This window comes from Osmerus mordax, chromosome 23 (genome assembly GCF_038355195.1).
Source record: "Osmerus mordax isolate fOsmMor3 chromosome 23, fOsmMor3.pri, whole genome shotgun sequence".
In the NCBI taxonomy this organism is placed as follows: Eukaryota; Metazoa; Chordata; class Actinopteri; order Osmeriformes; family Osmeridae; genus Osmerus; species Osmerus mordax.
Window position 1 is genome coordinate 3,624,493 of NC_090072.1, and position 15,487 is coordinate 3,639,979.

General features: G+C 52.0%; 1 protein-coding gene across 4 annotated transcripts; it reads left to right on the forward strand.

The window, feature by feature from the left end:
• Window positions 1-1,045: 1,045 nt before the first annotated feature.
• fxr2 (FMR1 autosomal homolog 2) lies at window positions 1,046-15,261 on the forward strand. Of its 4 annotated transcripts, none has more exons than XM_067261309.1 (17): window positions 1,046-1,727; window positions 5,009-5,061; window positions 5,805-5,898; window positions 6,591-6,677; window positions 7,897-8,045; window positions 8,356-8,449; window positions 8,551-8,667; window positions 9,050-9,220; window positions 9,386-9,464; window positions 9,864-10,024; window positions 10,590-10,676; window positions 11,805-12,024; window positions 12,114-12,293; window positions 12,695-12,898; window positions 13,130-13,237; window positions 13,394-13,482; window positions 13,558-15,261. In XM_067261309.1, the coding sequence occupies exons 1-17, from the start codon at window positions 1,677-1,679 to the stop codon at window positions 13,666-13,668; spliced, it is 2,055 nt and encodes a 684-aa protein (XP_067117410.1). In that variant the 5' UTR covers window positions 1,046-1,676; the 3' UTR covers window positions 13,669-15,261. The 4 variants fall into 4 exon arrangements, with proteins under 4 accessions (XP_067117410.1, XP_067117412.1, XP_067117411.1 ...); XM_067261311.1 differs by having other exon boundaries at window positions 9,864-9,973; XM_067261310.1 differs by having other exon boundaries at window positions 6,591-6,662.
• The last annotated feature ends 226 nt before the right edge of the window (window positions 15,262-15,487 follow it).

Sequence of the window (15,487 nt, forward strand, 5' to 3'; positions counted from 1 at the left end):
CACTAGAGAGGTTCTGCTCAGATAATAAAATGTATGAACTGTATGAACTTACATATGTAAAAGTATCGGCTAAGAAATACTGCATAGCCTACACAAAATATGCAGAAGTGTGATTTAAACAGAAATGTATCTGGGGGACCTATACTGACCCCACGCCCGCATGAAGTGTTTTTTCTTTTTTTTTTGCATTATGAAATTTTTGAGCAGCGGTGTAACTCTTCTTCCAAACATACATCCACGTTTAGCCCCCTAGCGTGCTGTAAAAAAAAAAAAAAAAAAAAGGAAAGGATGAACCATCAATACAATGAACCGCTAGACGCTGTCACCTGCTGGAGAAAAAAGGATGCGCCATCAATTTAATGCAACTGCAGTGGACACAAAAATGTAAATACATATTTTTACAAAATGCTGAACACATATTGTGCTATATTTTGGGCAAATGAAGAGCTAAGAAAAGTTGCTTATGTCGGCCCATATTCGTGAGAGTGCCTCTGTGCTGTCACTTCCTGACCACTGTTTGCTCTCTTTAAGACTGCTGCTCAACTATCACTCACACTGACATCAGCCAGCCCCTGTTTGTGAAGCGTTTGCATGGTTGGCTGATTATCACAAGATGTAATGAAAAAAAAATAGGCTTAAAGAACAAACCAATTTATATGACAAAATATAGGTAAAGAAAAAAAAAAAAATAATGCAAACATGTTGTGTGTCTCTGTGAACTTCAGATTGTTATTAGTAATCCGTTTCACACTGGGCTTGGCATTCTAAAAGGTGGTCATTCATGATCTGAATTGAATCCCTTAATTTGGGCAACCACTTAACTGACAGACAGTATCACCAATATATGCGGATCTATCCCTGGACAATACATGGACCAGCCTTTAATTACCAAACCAATAAAGGATAACATTGGTTGACAGACGAGTGTATTAACCAATGATATGGCTGATATAGGCCTTTGGGTGGGTTTTGTTGAGTGAGGGGTGGGGTTTTCGAGGTCATTCAGTCCCATTCTCATTCACTCTGTCGGCGTGCGTTTGTGGGGACGGGCAGTTGGAGTTAAGGAGTTGCCGGGCAATAGTGCACCACAAACGTTTGTTCGGGAGAGGGACTTCGCAGCAAATTACAACACAAAAAAGAAAAAAGGATCCCCGGCGACGACTTTCTTCTAATACTTCACCGCGACGTCTGTATTGGCTTACTCTAGAATACTTGCACGGAATCAATGTGGTCTTAGCTGGCTAATAAGCGAGATAGGTTAGCCGGCTATTTGCTAACGACATCCTCCCTCCTCGTCATAGCATCATAACGTTAGCTTGCTAGCTTACCAGCGTGAAATTTGCTCTTGAAGCGACATCAACTTGACAGCCCCGTGTTGCTCCTAAGCGCAGTACCTTGCTTGAGCGAGACATCAAGCTAGTGAGGCTAATTAAGTAGCCAGCCAACGTTTTGAAGTAGACTGCTGGGGGTCGGATCTTCGTTTCAACGTTACCCGTTGGTATCAACATCCAACTCCCAACACCTTCACCATTGCCCCTCTCCCACCACCCGAAACACTGGAAATCCACAAGCGGCCGGAGAGCGGCGACGGGCCAGCGAAGCTGGGGGTGGTACCGGACGCACACGGAGTCTTAGCGGCTTCAGATAAGCATAGTCGTGGGGATCTACCGACGACTATGGACGGGCTGGCGGTGGAAGTTCGCGGCTCGAATGGGGCCTTTTACAAGGTAAACATTTAGACAAGCAAATCTTAGTGCAAGGAGAAATTGGTCTGCAAGTGTTAGACAAACTGGTGGAAGGACAAACTGTTTTGTTCTGTAGCTAGCAAGATAGTCATCTAAGCTAGGCCAGTCAGCTAGCTAGCTAACGACGTAAGCTAGGTAGCTAACCAGAATTTCTAGAGTCGCATCATTTTAGGAGGCCTGGCTAGACAAATGATAACGTCGTATGGATAGCGTAGCTTCTTGTTAGCACATCAGGCTTCGACAAAGCTCACATGTTTATTCAAAACAGTTCATTAGTTGTGTGTAACAAGCTTTCTTATTGCACTGTTTGATACCTTCTTGGGCGAGTTAACTTGATAGTTTGTAACTGGATGACAATGTCTCCGGACACTCCTTGCACTGGGTTGGATACTTTAATATTAGCCTGCGCGCTAGCTAGCAACACACATTTATTTTCGTTAAGTCTCCTGTCTAGCTAGCTAAAGTTTGTACAAGGAGAAGGCAAGAAAAGGATAAGTATGTTGCCGAGCACTTTCACAAAACAATTATGTACATAATGTGTCAGTACCTTAAGACAGCCCTTAAACGTTATGCCAGGCTCTAGAAAAGTAGTTGCTGAAAAATGTGCCTAGCGGTTTTTCTCCAGAAATGGGTAGCTACCTATTCAGCCTTTCCCCCTGTTGCTCTCTAGCTCGAATGCCATGTCTATCAAAACTGCCTGTTTACTTAAATGCCCATTCACATGGTATTGGGACCATCTTTGTTGTACACAATTGTTCCACAGCAATGTATTAGAAACATCTACTAAGGGGAGTCAGGTGGCTGAGCGGTTAGGGAATCGGGCTAGTAATCCGAAGGTTGCCAGTTCGATTCCTGGTCATGCCAACTGACGTTGTGTCCTTGGGCAAGGCACTTCACCCTACTTGCCTCGGGGGAATGTCCCTGTACTTACTGTAAGTCGCTCTGGATAAGAGCGTCTGCTAAATGACTAAATGTAAATGTAATGTAAATGTACTACATAACACACTCGATCATACTATTTGATCACTCATTTTCCCTTCCAGTCATAGTCTAGTTCCATGAGCTAGTTGCTGTGGATCCGATTTTGGTGGAACAGCCTACCTAGCATGTTGCCTCTTGTGCTTAAGTCATATGGCCTAATGACACATCAAATGGCTCGGCTGCACCAAGCCCAGGGCTGAGCACCCAAAGCAGGTGTGACAGGAACAGTTGCTGCTAATCTGAACACCAAACACTCAACACTGCCCGCTGTCCTTCTCCTCGTCCTGTCCCGTTACCCCCCCCCCCCCCTCCTCCTCTCCTTCCTTCCCATCCCCTCAACTTCTCCTGTTTTAGATTTTCGTCTTTTTACTGATTATTTGTTGTCTTATCTCCTGTGTCATCTCTCTTCTTCTTTTCTCCCTCCCTCTCTCTCTCCTCATTCTCTCCCTGTCCTCCATCTTGCTGCTTGCTCCCCTGGTGGGGCAGAGCGCGGCGTCGAGACTCTCTGGCCTATATTTACTCCTCGTGCTCTGCCTCACCTGTTTCTCAGTTTTACTAGGTGACAGTTGGACTCTCAGGCTGGCGTGAAGAGACATTTTCCACTTCACGCTGTTCATCTACCTCTTCATTTACGTTACCCATCTACACCGCAAGCTACCAGCCTAACAAAGGCTAACTCGGCAGTCTCTTGATTTTAAAGGGGCTTTCTAGAAGTAGACAATTTAGGTCAGTTGGGTCAGGTTCTATTTAGGATGAACAGTGTGTGTGTATGTGCTAAATTGGATATGTTGTACCAACGTTTTTGGCCATCTGTTTTAAGAGTCATAGAAAATAACAGTGACACTCTTCGAGTGCTCTTGCATCTGACAGCTTCTGCGTGCGGCCCGTCAGCATCCACGTGACGACCCCTCGGGTTTCCCCGGGGCTGGTCCTTCAGTCCTAGGGCACTCCTGAACCCCATCATGCCCACTCCAGAGCTCCTTCTCCAGCCTAAGAGGAGAGGGACATGTGGGCCAGCACATGGGCGAGGACGAGGGTCATCAAATCACCACGAGGCCACCGGAGACTCTCCGGTCACCCCCCCCCCCACCCTGACAGGTCTTGTGACCACAGTCACTCCAAATAGGGGGGGGGGGCTTGCCTGACCTTTGATCCCAGAGTACTTCCTGAACGTGATACCTGCCCCCTCGTCTGGGGAGAGGTCGACTGTTTGATAACTGATATTTTGCCCTCATCGTTTCTTAGCCAGAAATCGAGCATAGTACGTTTGTGCTTTTACCTCACTGGCTAATAAATAGCTGGAAGGGCTGTGCCACAAGGAAGCCTCTGTAGCTTGTCTTGTCAGATACAGTGGCAGTTGCTTCCCCCCCCCCCTCAAATCTGAATCTCTGGTCAGCTCCAGGGAGTTCCAGAAGTCCAGTAGAGCTGTTACAAGTCAGACTTTTGAGGGTTGTCTGAAAGAGCTCCGATCTGAGGGGCCTGGGTTGGGCCTCGTGTGCTAGGAGCTGTCCAGCTTTCACACTCATCACTCGTGCTCCTGAAACCTTAGCCAACTCTCTGGGGAACGGACGCCCCCCCTCCCCCTTCCAGCAGGTGAAATGTGAAATCCTTCTCCCCATCTCCGCACGCCTGGCTCTCCCTCTCGAGAGACCCCCCTCGGTCCCATATAAGGTAGTGTCACCGAGGCACCCCCTCCCCATGTAAAAGCCACTGGGCACGAGGACAGATTTGTGGAGGGCAGTGATGGACGAGCAACAGATATAGATCTATTTTTCCTCTCTCTTTTTCACTTGGCAGTTGATCATGGATAGTGTCATGTCCTCACTATAGATGGCTGTCTACTGTGGCCACCGGTAGTCACATGCTGCCTGCGTTACGAACCGAAGGGCGGTACGCAAGTTTGTAGAATGTGTACATGTGGGTTTGCAGCCTACGCGTGCACACACGCACACACTTCTCTCATACTCTTCATCGAGTCACACCCAGATGACACACTACTAACTCACATTTTATTGAACACACTGTTTGTGTGTGTGTTGTCGAAAGGACCGGCGAAGCTCTCTCTCTCCCCCTCGCAGCTTGCAGTCAGAGAGAGGTGTCAGGCTGACGTGCTAGACGAGCCCTCCCCCTTAAGAAGCTCCTCCACTGGTCTTGTGTCTGTGTGTGCCCAACTGTGTTCATCACACAGTCGCTCGGCTGGGCCGCCTGATGTTTCATAGGGGATTAAAAAAAACGGACGTTGATCTTAATGTTTGTTGGTTTGTTTTTTCTCTGTTTTTCAGGGCTTCATCAAGGATGTCCATGAAGACTCCCTCACAATAGTATTTGAAAACAAGTAGGTGGTTTCCCTTCTCACAATCACTGGCCTCTACCCCAAAAACTACCCGAGTTGTTTATTTACTGCCCCCTCTCCTCTGTCCCCTACCAGCCCCCTCTCCTCTGTCCCCTACCAGCCTCCTCTCCTCTGTCCCCTACCAGCCCCCTCTCCTCTGTCCCCTACCAGCCCCCTCTCCTCTGTCCCCTACCAGCCCCCTCTCCTCTGTCCCCTACCAGCCCCCTCTCCTCTGTCCCCTACCAGCCCCCTCTCCTCTGTCCCCTACCAGCCCCCTCTCCTCTTATCACCCCGCCTGTCGGATCAGGGGGTCTGTCCCTAAAAATAGTCCCCAGTGGTATGCAGGCATGAGGGGGTAGGACAGTAGCCCCTGCCTCGCCTGGGCTGCACCCACCCCTCTCCCACAGAGGTAGTTATGGAGTCTCTGGTTGTGCAGTACCGTAGCACACATGTTGTTGTATGATGAGGGCTGCTTTGCCCAAATGCTTGGTTATGGTAGTGTACATCCCCTAAAGCAATACATTAGTAGGCCTATATAGAACGTCAAGTGGTGTTGGTGTGTGAGCAGTGTCCGCAGTTGTTGGGTGGGTGGTGGTGGTGGGGGGGGGGGAGATGTATCTGACAGTCTGTTGACTGGGAGCTGACTGACAGGTGTGTTGGTTTGTGTTTCCTCTCCCTTTTACACCTCTTACTCACTCTGTGTGTGTCTCTCTCTCACTCTGTGTCTGTGTCTCTCTCCCCTATAGCTGGCAGCCAGAGAGACAGCTGCCCTTCAGTGACGTTCGTCTACCTCCCCCAGCAGACTACCACAAGGACATCGGCGAGGGAGAGGAGGTGGAGGTAGGAAGGACCCCACCCCTAACCCACCATGTCCTCCACCCACCTGTCGGACACACACACACACACATTCATACACACACGCATACTCCCATTCATAGTTGGAGATTCCCCACGAGCCCCTGTCCTGCCGGAGATTACCCAGCGTGTTGCGCACCTCACCTCCACCGAGAGGGGGAGAGAGAGAGGGGGAGAGAGAGAGGGGGAGAGAGAGAGAGGGGGGGAGAGAGAGAGAGGGGGAGGGAGAGAGAGAGAGAGAGAGAGGGAGAGAGCGACAGATTACCAGCCGTCCCAATTTAGGCACATGATTAGAATGGATTCCCAGCCTTCACTAGAGCCCCAGTATCGGGCCACCGCCTCTAGACTGCGGGCTACGTCACAGCATCACCCTCCAGTCAGTCCCGTCCCCTCAACCTGGTCCACTCTCCCAGGCTGTAGACCCCTGATGGGGGGAGAGCTGGCGTGTCTCTCCCTGGCTGGGAGACGTGGACGATGGCCAAGCAGCCTCGACAGTCCAGGGGTGGTCTTCTTCTTTGTTCTCCAGTGTCTGGTTTGACTTCCTGTCCCGTCTGTCCTCCTGTCTGTGGTTGCCCCCGGTTTCCGTGTCCACACCCCTGACAGGACGCGTCTTTCTCTCTCAGCGTGGCATCACTATGCACCCCACTAAGCTCTCCCCCCTCTCCCTCCTCCTCCAGGTGTACTCGCGGGCCAATGAGCAGGAGCCGTGTGGCTGGTGGCTGGCCCGGGTCCGAATGATGAAGGGAGAGGTGAGTCAGGGACTGGTGAGTCAGGGGCCGGGATCACGCCGGGGGGCCGGCATGGGGGCCACTCACTTAGAGGGGAGGGGTGTGTGTTTGATAATGGTGGGGGGGATTCACCACCAAGAGAAATGGTGAAAATGAGATGAGAAATCTCATTGAAAATGAGAAATGATGTCTTAAGAGAACCCCATATTAGCTAGGATTTTTTTTCCTTCCCAAAAGGTTTTTAAAGATTGAATTCATCCATGTGTGGTGAGATTCATTTGGTGGCTTCCAATGAGTTATTTCTTCCTTGAGAAAGTTGTGATGGATTTTTTGCACTTACCCTCACTCAGTCTCACACACAGCCACACACATCTTCACTCACACAGAAACACACACTCACTAGTCAGACACACACGCTCACACAGAAACACACTTGCTAGTCACAGACGCACACACACACAGTCTCACCCTCCCTGTCCCCTGTAGGATCAACCCGACTCAGGGGCTGTTATGCATGTTAGGTAGCACATGGTGGGATGAGCAACACCGTAACATGAAACACTCTGTGTGTGTGTGTGTGTGTGTGTGTGTGTGTGTGTGTGACCATGTTAAAGACTGGGTCAGTGGGGTGGTAGGCGGTGATAGCAGCAGGTTCTCTGTTTTGCTGGAGCTGATTTTGGATCAGTGATAAGAGCCTGCTGGAATGTTGAGTGTTAACCGATGGCTTTAAATTCTGGAGCATGGTGTGTGTGTGGTGTTCAAACCCTCCTACTTCTCTCTCTTTCTGAGGGGAAAGGAGAATTGCCTCATTTATCAAACGAATGAAACGTTTTTTTTTAATGAATTATTAAGCAAGGTGTCATTTTCTGATCAACTTTGGGGCCCATGAGTCTCCAGAGTGGCAGATGGTGACTCCACACTCCCTGTGTGTGGAGTCAATGCAGCATTTCAGTCTCGTTTAACTTGCCTGGTGTTCCCCTTGTTTGAACCAAACTACTAAAGCAGTTGCTGTCTAGTAGTTGTTTCAACACCTTTTCCATGCACTCAAGTTGGTTTAAGCCATTTTTATGGTTTCTCCTAAATGGTTAATAATAATAATAATAATAATAATAAAACAATCTTAGAACATGTATTCAAATCTATTGAATACAAACTGTAACTGGGTGTTTAAACCCAGTAATGGACAGAGCAAGTCTGTTTCCGTGAGTCCCGTTCCTCCTCTCTGAGAGCGCCTGTCTCTGGTCCCCCCCCCCAGTTCTACGTGATCGAGTACGCCGCGTGCGACGCCACATACAACGAGATCGTCACGTCGGAGCGCATCCGGCCCGTCAACCCCAACAGCCCCTCCTCCCGGACCTCCTTCCACAAAGTCCCCATCGCCATCCCCGAGGACCTCCAAGACATGTGAGCGCCTCCTCCCTCCCTCCCTCCACCTCCTGGCCTCTCGCTCTGGTGCAGTGCACCGCCGTGGAGCTGGGCCTAATGGAACACTATTGGCATGCGGGTTTTTCCAAGTGGCACCTTTTTGTTAAAAGGGTTTTAAGGGCGGTGCAGAGTCAAAAGTAGTTAGAAGTGCTGTCTCTCTGTCGAGCTTTATGTCACGTCAGCGTTCCTCAGCAGCCAAAGCTTGTGGTGTTGTTGTTGTTGTGAAGAAGCCCTCAAAAACAACAAGCCCTGACCCCCCCCCCCCCATCCTGGGAATTGTCGCCAACAGCTGCGCCAACGACAACATCCACAAAGAGTTCAGGAAAGCCATCGGAGCCAACTGCATCTTCTACAGCGCCGACTCCCACGAGCTCATCGTGCTGGTCAGTATGCAGGTCACCGGCACGGCCTCACCCCCGGTCAGGGTGTCGATGCTGCTTGTCTCACCCCTCTCCCCCCCCGTCCCCCCGTCTGCTCCATCCAGTCGACGAACGAGACCAGCGTCAAGCGCGCCGCCCTTCTGAGCGACATGCACTTCCGGAGCATCCGCACCAAGCTCATGCTCATGTCCCGCAACGAGGAGGCCACCAAGCATCTGGAGGTAGGCACACACACACACACACACACACTGTTCAGCCCACACGTGTAGCCCTTCTCATGTCCACTCCTCAAGTCTGTTGCTGTCGTAGGTAGATATTGAGAGTCGCTAGGGAGTCAGGTGGCTGAGTGGTTAGGGAATTGGGCTAGTAATCCGAAGGTTGCTGGTTCGATTCCCGGCTGTGCAATATTACGTTGTGTCCTTGGGCAAGGCACTTCACCCTACTTGCCTCGGGGAGAATGTCCCTGTACTTACTGTAAGTCGCTCTGGATAAGTGTCTGCTAAATGACAAAAGAAAAAGTACTACAATTACACAGCTAGCTTCAATGACACACACACACACACACAGTCTTGGTCACCTCTCCGTGCGCCCTCTCTCTCCCAGACCAGTAAGCAGCTGGCGTCGGCCTACCAGGAGGAGGTGCGCGTGCGGGAGGACCTGATGGGGCTGGCCATCGGCTCACACGGCGCCAACATCCAGCAGGCACGCAAGGTGTCCGGCGTCACTGCCATCGAGCTGGAGGAGGAGAGCTGCACCTTCAGAATCTACGGAGAGGTGTGTGTGTGTGTAGGGAATTTGTGTAGTGAGTGTGTGTGTGTGTGTGAGTGATTCTGCGAGTGAGAGAAATACACCAGAAGTCCATAAACCTCCTTATCAACTTTGCGTTTTCTGTTCATAATTCCTGACTGGACCAATGGGTGTGTGTGTCCTGTGCTCCAGACACCAGAAGCAGTGAAGCAGGCCAGGGTCTACCTGGAGTTCAAAGAAGACTTCTTCCAGGTCCCCAGGAACCTCGTAGGTGAGTACAGCCTCTCACTTCCTGTCTGTCCAGGAAACACTAGTGTTCCTGCCTGCACAGACAGTTTGATGGGCCTTTCCCCGCTGCTTCTACACTTCCCCCAAGTTGGAGGCAGGCAACACCGAGGCCTCTCACTCATCACCTCATTCCTCCCTCTCTCTGTCTCCCCCACACCCACCCCACACCCCCTGATCTTTCTCTCTGCCTCTCCCCTGATCTCTCTCTCCCTCATACACCTTGATCTCTCTCTCCCTTATACACCCTGATCTCTCTCTCCCTCATACACCTTGATCTCTCTCTCCCTCTTACACCCTGATCTCTCTCTCTGCCTCTCCCCTGATCTCTCTCTCCCTCATACCCCCTGATCTCCCCCCTCTCCCTGATCCGTATGTCCCTCAGGCAAGGTCATCGGCAAGAACGGCAAGGTGATCCAGGAGATCGTGGACAAGTCTGGCGTGGTGCGGGTGCGCATCGAAGGGGACAACGACAAAAAGCTTCCCCGGGAGGAGGTAGGCAGGCAGGGGGCAGGCAGAGACCACACTGCCGCTGGCAACAAAGAGGTGAATGGAGCGCTCGGCCACTCAAACCCCCCCCACCCTCCCTCCCTTCCTCCACCTCTCCCACCTCCTCACAAGTCTTACCCCTGCTACCGCCCTGCACCAGGGTGTACACGTCCTGTGGTGTTCCATTCTGCTGCCTAGCTTTCAGCCGCCTTTTGTGTGTCCAGACCACTCCAGGGCCAGACTCCAGGGCCACTGGGGCCTGCCTCTCTCCAGGGCCACTGGGGCCTGCCTCTCTCCAGGGCCACTGGGGCCTGCCTCTCTCCAGGGCAGGCGCCGGGTCGGCAGTGGCCTGTGCAGCTGTCTGGTTGTTTTCAGTGTGTTTTAGAGGCAGTCTCTGTTGGCAGACATTTTCAGTGTCGTGGCATGCCAGCGCTTTTCTATGGATGTGTGCTTTCCCTGTATACCATTTCCATGTCTGGTTTGTCATCTCTTTTTATTTCAACTGAAATTGTTTTGGGTTCCCTGTCCATAAAATGGCCTTATCCTATGGTACCTTATGTGCATTGGTACCTTAATTAACAGTCCATCTCCTCTTCCTCCTCCTCTTCCTCCTCCTCCTCAGGGCATGGTCCCCTTTGTGTTTGTGGGAACCAAGGAGAACATCAGCAATGCCCAGGCCCTCCTGGAGTACCACGTGGCCTACCTACAGGTGAGCCCACGCTGTCCCTCACACACACACTCACACTGTCCATCACTCCCTCTCCACTTACTCACTCACTCACACACACACACACACACACACACTCACTCACACTGTCCATCACTCCCTCTCCACTTACTCACTCACTCACACACACACACACACACACTCACACTGTCCATCACTCCCTCCACTTACTCACTCACACACACACACACACACACTCCTCACTCTCACTCGCACAGTCTCTCCAACGCTGCCTCACTGAGTCTCTCTTGGTAGGCATGTGTGGGTTAGATGTCTACATCATGAAGGGCCACGAGGTGTGTGTTAAGGGGGCCTCTTGTCATTGCTGTGGCCTGTAGTTGAGTTAATGGTGGAACGGCTCTTGTTCAGCGATAGAGAGGGCACGAACCACTCACTAACCCACGTGAGTCAACCTTCCTCTATAGACTGTCGCGGTCACAAGAGGGTAGTAGAGGGAGCCATGTGGGGGCGTTCCCGTGCGTGGAGTGACCAGCCTCCCCTCTCTCCCCCCCCCACTACATGTTGGAAAAGTTGCTGAGAGCACCTCATTTTGCCCTGTACCCCATGTGCTTTTATAAATAGACCCCCCCCCCCTCCCCTCTCTCTCTGTTTCAGCTAGGGTCTAGGATTGGGAACTAGGGGAGGCTGTGGGTGAGGAGGGGGGCGGGGCAGGAGTGTAGATTACAGGATATCTGGACTCTGGGCCTCCAGAAATAACCCCCCCCCCCCCCCACCCCAGTGGAGCACCTCCCACCAGACTCAGCTGTTGTTGATGAGGGCAGCTGGCACATTCTGAAGTGACAGCCTCCTCCAGCCCCCACACACACACTACCATCCTCCTCACCTAGCTCAGCCCTCCTCCTCCCCCCCCTGCATGCTGGCAGGGCAGTTTGGCCCGGTCCTTCGACGCCCCTCCTCCCCCCCAAGGCTCTTGACTGAAAAAGAAAGACGCTGCCATTCCGGGATAATAATTTTGGCTCTTGAAAGTGGAATTTGTGTGTGTGTGTTTGCCACAAAGATTGCCACAAGGTTTGACTAATAAGGGCTTCTTAAAGGGGTACACGTCACAAAATGGCATGTCAACAACATACCTCTTCTTCTCTCCGGCAGGAAGTGGAGCAGCTCCGCCTGGAGCGCCTCCAGATAGACGAGCAGCTGCGTCAGATCGGCGTGGGCTACCGCGCCGCGCCCGCTCGCACCGGGGGCCCGGGCGGCGACCGGGAGAAGGGCTACCTGACGGACGAGAGCAGCAACTCCCTCCACACGTCCCGCACCTACGGGGGCCGTGGCCGGGGCCGCAGGCCCTCCAACTCCCAGTACTCCGGATACGGTGAGGAAAGAACTACAACTCCCATCCTGTGGTCTTCTTCCGCGGCCTGTTCCCTGACCCTTCGTGCGTCTCTCTCCCGCTCCTCTCAGGCACCAACTCTGAGCTGTCCAACGCCTCAGAGTCAGAAGAGGTGTCGGAGCGCGACCAACGTCCCCGCGGCGTGGGAGGGGACGACAGGGGCTCCCGCCGTGGTGGCAGGGGGCGGGGCACCAACACGGGGCGTGGCCGAGGAGGCCCCAGCTCTAGGCCTACCAACTCCATCAGCTCAGGTAGAGCTCTCTCTCCCTGTAGCTCTCTCTCCCTGTAGCTCTCTCTCCCTGTAGCTCTCTTTCCCTGTAGCTCTCCCTCTCCCTGTAGCTCTCTCTCCCTGTAGCTCTCCCTCTCCCTGTAGCTCTCCCTCTCCCTGTAGCTCTCCCTCTCCCTGTAGCTCTCTGACTCCCTGTAGCTCTCTGACTCCCTGTAGCTCTCTGACTCCCTGTAGCTCTCTGACTCCCTGTAGCTCTCTGACTCCCTGTAGCACAGCAGGCTGGCACAGTTAAGCACTCTGACTCCGGCACCTTCTTAGTTCAAATCTCGCAACTCTGAATACAGGGGTCTAAATGGCATGTCTTGTGTCTCCCTCACCCTCTCTACCCCCTTCCCTCTCTCCTCCTGTCCCCCCTCTCCCCAGTCTTGAAAGATCCCGACAGTAACCCCTTCTCCCTGCTGGAGGGGGAGGGCGAGCTAGCCGGAGACACGGACGCCAGCGAGGGCGGGGTTCCCGGCGACCGCCGGAGACGCTCACGCCGTCGCCGTAACGACCAGGAGCCCAGTGTGATGGACGCTGCCGCCAACGAGTCGGACGGCCAGGCCGGCCCCAACGAGAACGGGCTTGGTAAGAAAGACAGGTGGCCGTTATGGATGTCCTCCTTACTGGTGCCGTCTTGGGCGGTGTCTTTGGCTTGTAGATGTGTTTTTTAGCGCACTTCCATCTTTAAATATCAGTGGTATTTTAAGGTATTCAGAACATATGTTATTTATTAAAGGCCAAAAGGTGCGCCTGAGTGGTTATATCACATCCACCTTTTGTCTCCCTCACCCCCTTCCCTCCATCTCTCTCCACCAGACGAAGAGGGACGCCCACAGCGCCGCAACAGGAGCCGCCGCCGCCGTAACCGCGGCAACCGCCCCGAGGGCGGCTCGGCCAGCCGCGACAGACAGCCAGCCGAGAGCGGTGAGCCCCCCCATCCTCACTCCCCTCCCTCTGTCCTGTTACACACACACACACACACCCCCACAGCCTCCCGCGCTCTGCTCAGCCAGTCGTCCGTTCTGTCCAAGTGGACTTATGCTATCCTGAGTGTCCAGAGTGATGGTGTGTGTTCTGCAGTGACCGTGGCAGACTACATCTCCAGGGCAGAGTCACAGAGCCGACAGAACCTGCCCCAGAAGGACACACCCGCTGCACCCGAGCCCAAGGTACGCACACGCACACGTTCACACACGCACACACTCCTTCACGCAGGACGTCTAATCGTCGTCTGTCCCTCTCAGGAAAACGGCAGCAGCACCAAGAGGGAGGAGCGCACGCCCGCCAAGCGTTCCCCTAGCAACGGCATGGCCACGCCCAGCGAGACCCTGACCCTGGTCAACGGCGTCTCGTAGAGCGTCTGGACACGCCCCCTAACGACCCACCACCATGTCTAGAGCAAGACTTCATGGCAAACTCTGTCCCTGCTTGCATTAACTTAAAAACCTTTAAAACAGGATGAGTGAAAAATACCTGACAAAATACCTGAAATTCATACTTACGAGAGTGGGGGGGAAAGTACAAAAAAATGACAAGCATCTACTTAAAACACACGTTAACGGTGTATGTATCCTATCTATCAGTGCTTAGTGCTTATTTAAAATTTAAAAAAAACGTAAAAAAGAAAAGACTAGCTTGCCAAAAAGGAGCTGGTGGATACGACTTGATTTTAAAAGAAATACTGTCACAACGAGAAACAGGACAAGGCTTAATTTCTTTCTCTTTTTTTTTTTTTTTTCTTTTTTTTTCCTTGAACGGTTCGTTCTATTCGATCTGTTTTATTTCATTTTCTTTTTTTTGTTTGTTCACTGGTTTTTGAACTTGAGGTCATCGTCCAGGTCGAACAGACGAATCTCTGAACAGTGTTACAGCCTGTGGAGGGCAGCAAATGCGGCTGATGTAGGAATGAGGGAGCTAGCATCGTCGCGGTGAGGTGGCCAGGAGTCTTCAGGTCCTGAACCTCAGAGTGAAGACAGGCAGACAGGCAGACATACAGACAGACAGGAGGATGGGTGATAATTGATAGACATTGTGCCTTGAATTTGAAAAAAAAAAAAAAAATGTAAAAAAAAAAAACTTCTGAGTTTTTTTTTTTTTTTTTTTGTTGTTTTTCCGTTTGTTTCACGAGTGAGAAGGGAGAGATGGAGGATGGGTGTTCTGTCTTTTCTTTTTATTCCTAAAGAGAGAACAGACCAGTAGAGGCAGATGGAGGAGAGGACGAGTGCTGGACTGTTGCAGGAAGGCGAGTAGTTTTAAGGGAGAGTGACTGGCCAGAAAATGACAAATCTGGTGCCAAACATGAAATTCAAGGCGCTTGTCCTCAGAGTGAATTGGACAGCGTTGGGGAGGTGTGTGTGTGTGTATGTGTGTGTGTAGGTATTGTATGTATGTGTGCACAGTTGAGTAGTGAACCTGTAGTGAGTGGAGCAACCGAATCGTGGCTTAGCCCAGAGGTCACAAGGTCACTCCTGATTGGCTACCCCCCCCCACCAGTCTCTCTACAGTGATGTCACTCACAGAGCCTTACAGACACAACTGACAGATTGTGAACGTGAATCTGACATATGAATTGTGGGATATGAATGACAGATTCACATAGAGATCTGCCCGGTGGCTGTTTCTCCAGGACCTTCAGGTTGCGGGGGTAGAGGTCTCCAGCTTCTAACCTCACTAGCCAGCATTCGGGTGAACCACTGCAGGAGCCGAGGAGGGGGTGGAACCTGAGCACACTGTGACCGGGGACGGGGGGGTCGTCTTAGAGGAGACCAGACTGTGGGCGCAGCACAGGACAGGAGAGACACACACACACACGGATGTACACACTCGAGACACGAGTACACCGGGCAGACACTTGTGGACAGGGCGGGTAGCGGTTACTGGCCTACAGCACGGTTGCCCCCGGGGTCACTGTGTGGTCGACCGGCGGGTTCTTGGAGTAGTGATGAGGAAGGGGGGGGGGGGGGGAACCACGCGCAAGTGGGGGGGGGGGGGGTCAGGGAGCAGGAGAGACTGTTACTGTTGTCTAGGTTACCGCTCTCAATTCTTTCTTTTTTTTGTTGTTGTTCTTTCCACACCATAGAAAAATACGAAATAAAAAAAAATGGAAGTGAAATCAACCGTGTTGGAAATGAACTTTTTGAACTTCGATTTTGCTTTTCCGTCATGTGAGTTTGC

Coding starts and splice junctions, on each gene's coding strand:
- fxr2 (XM_067261309.1), top strand. CDS start 1,677: ATGGACGGGCTGGCGGTGGAAGTTCGCGGCTCGAATGGGGCCTTTTAC. Junction 1,728..5,008: donor CGAATGGGGCCTTTTACAAG/GTAAACATTTAG, acceptor TCTGTTTTTCAG/GGCTTCATCAAGGATGTCCA. Junction 10,025..10,589: donor CTGCCGCTGGCAACAAAGAG/GTGAATGGAGCG, acceptor CCTCCTCCTCAG/GGCATGGTCCCCTTTGTGTT.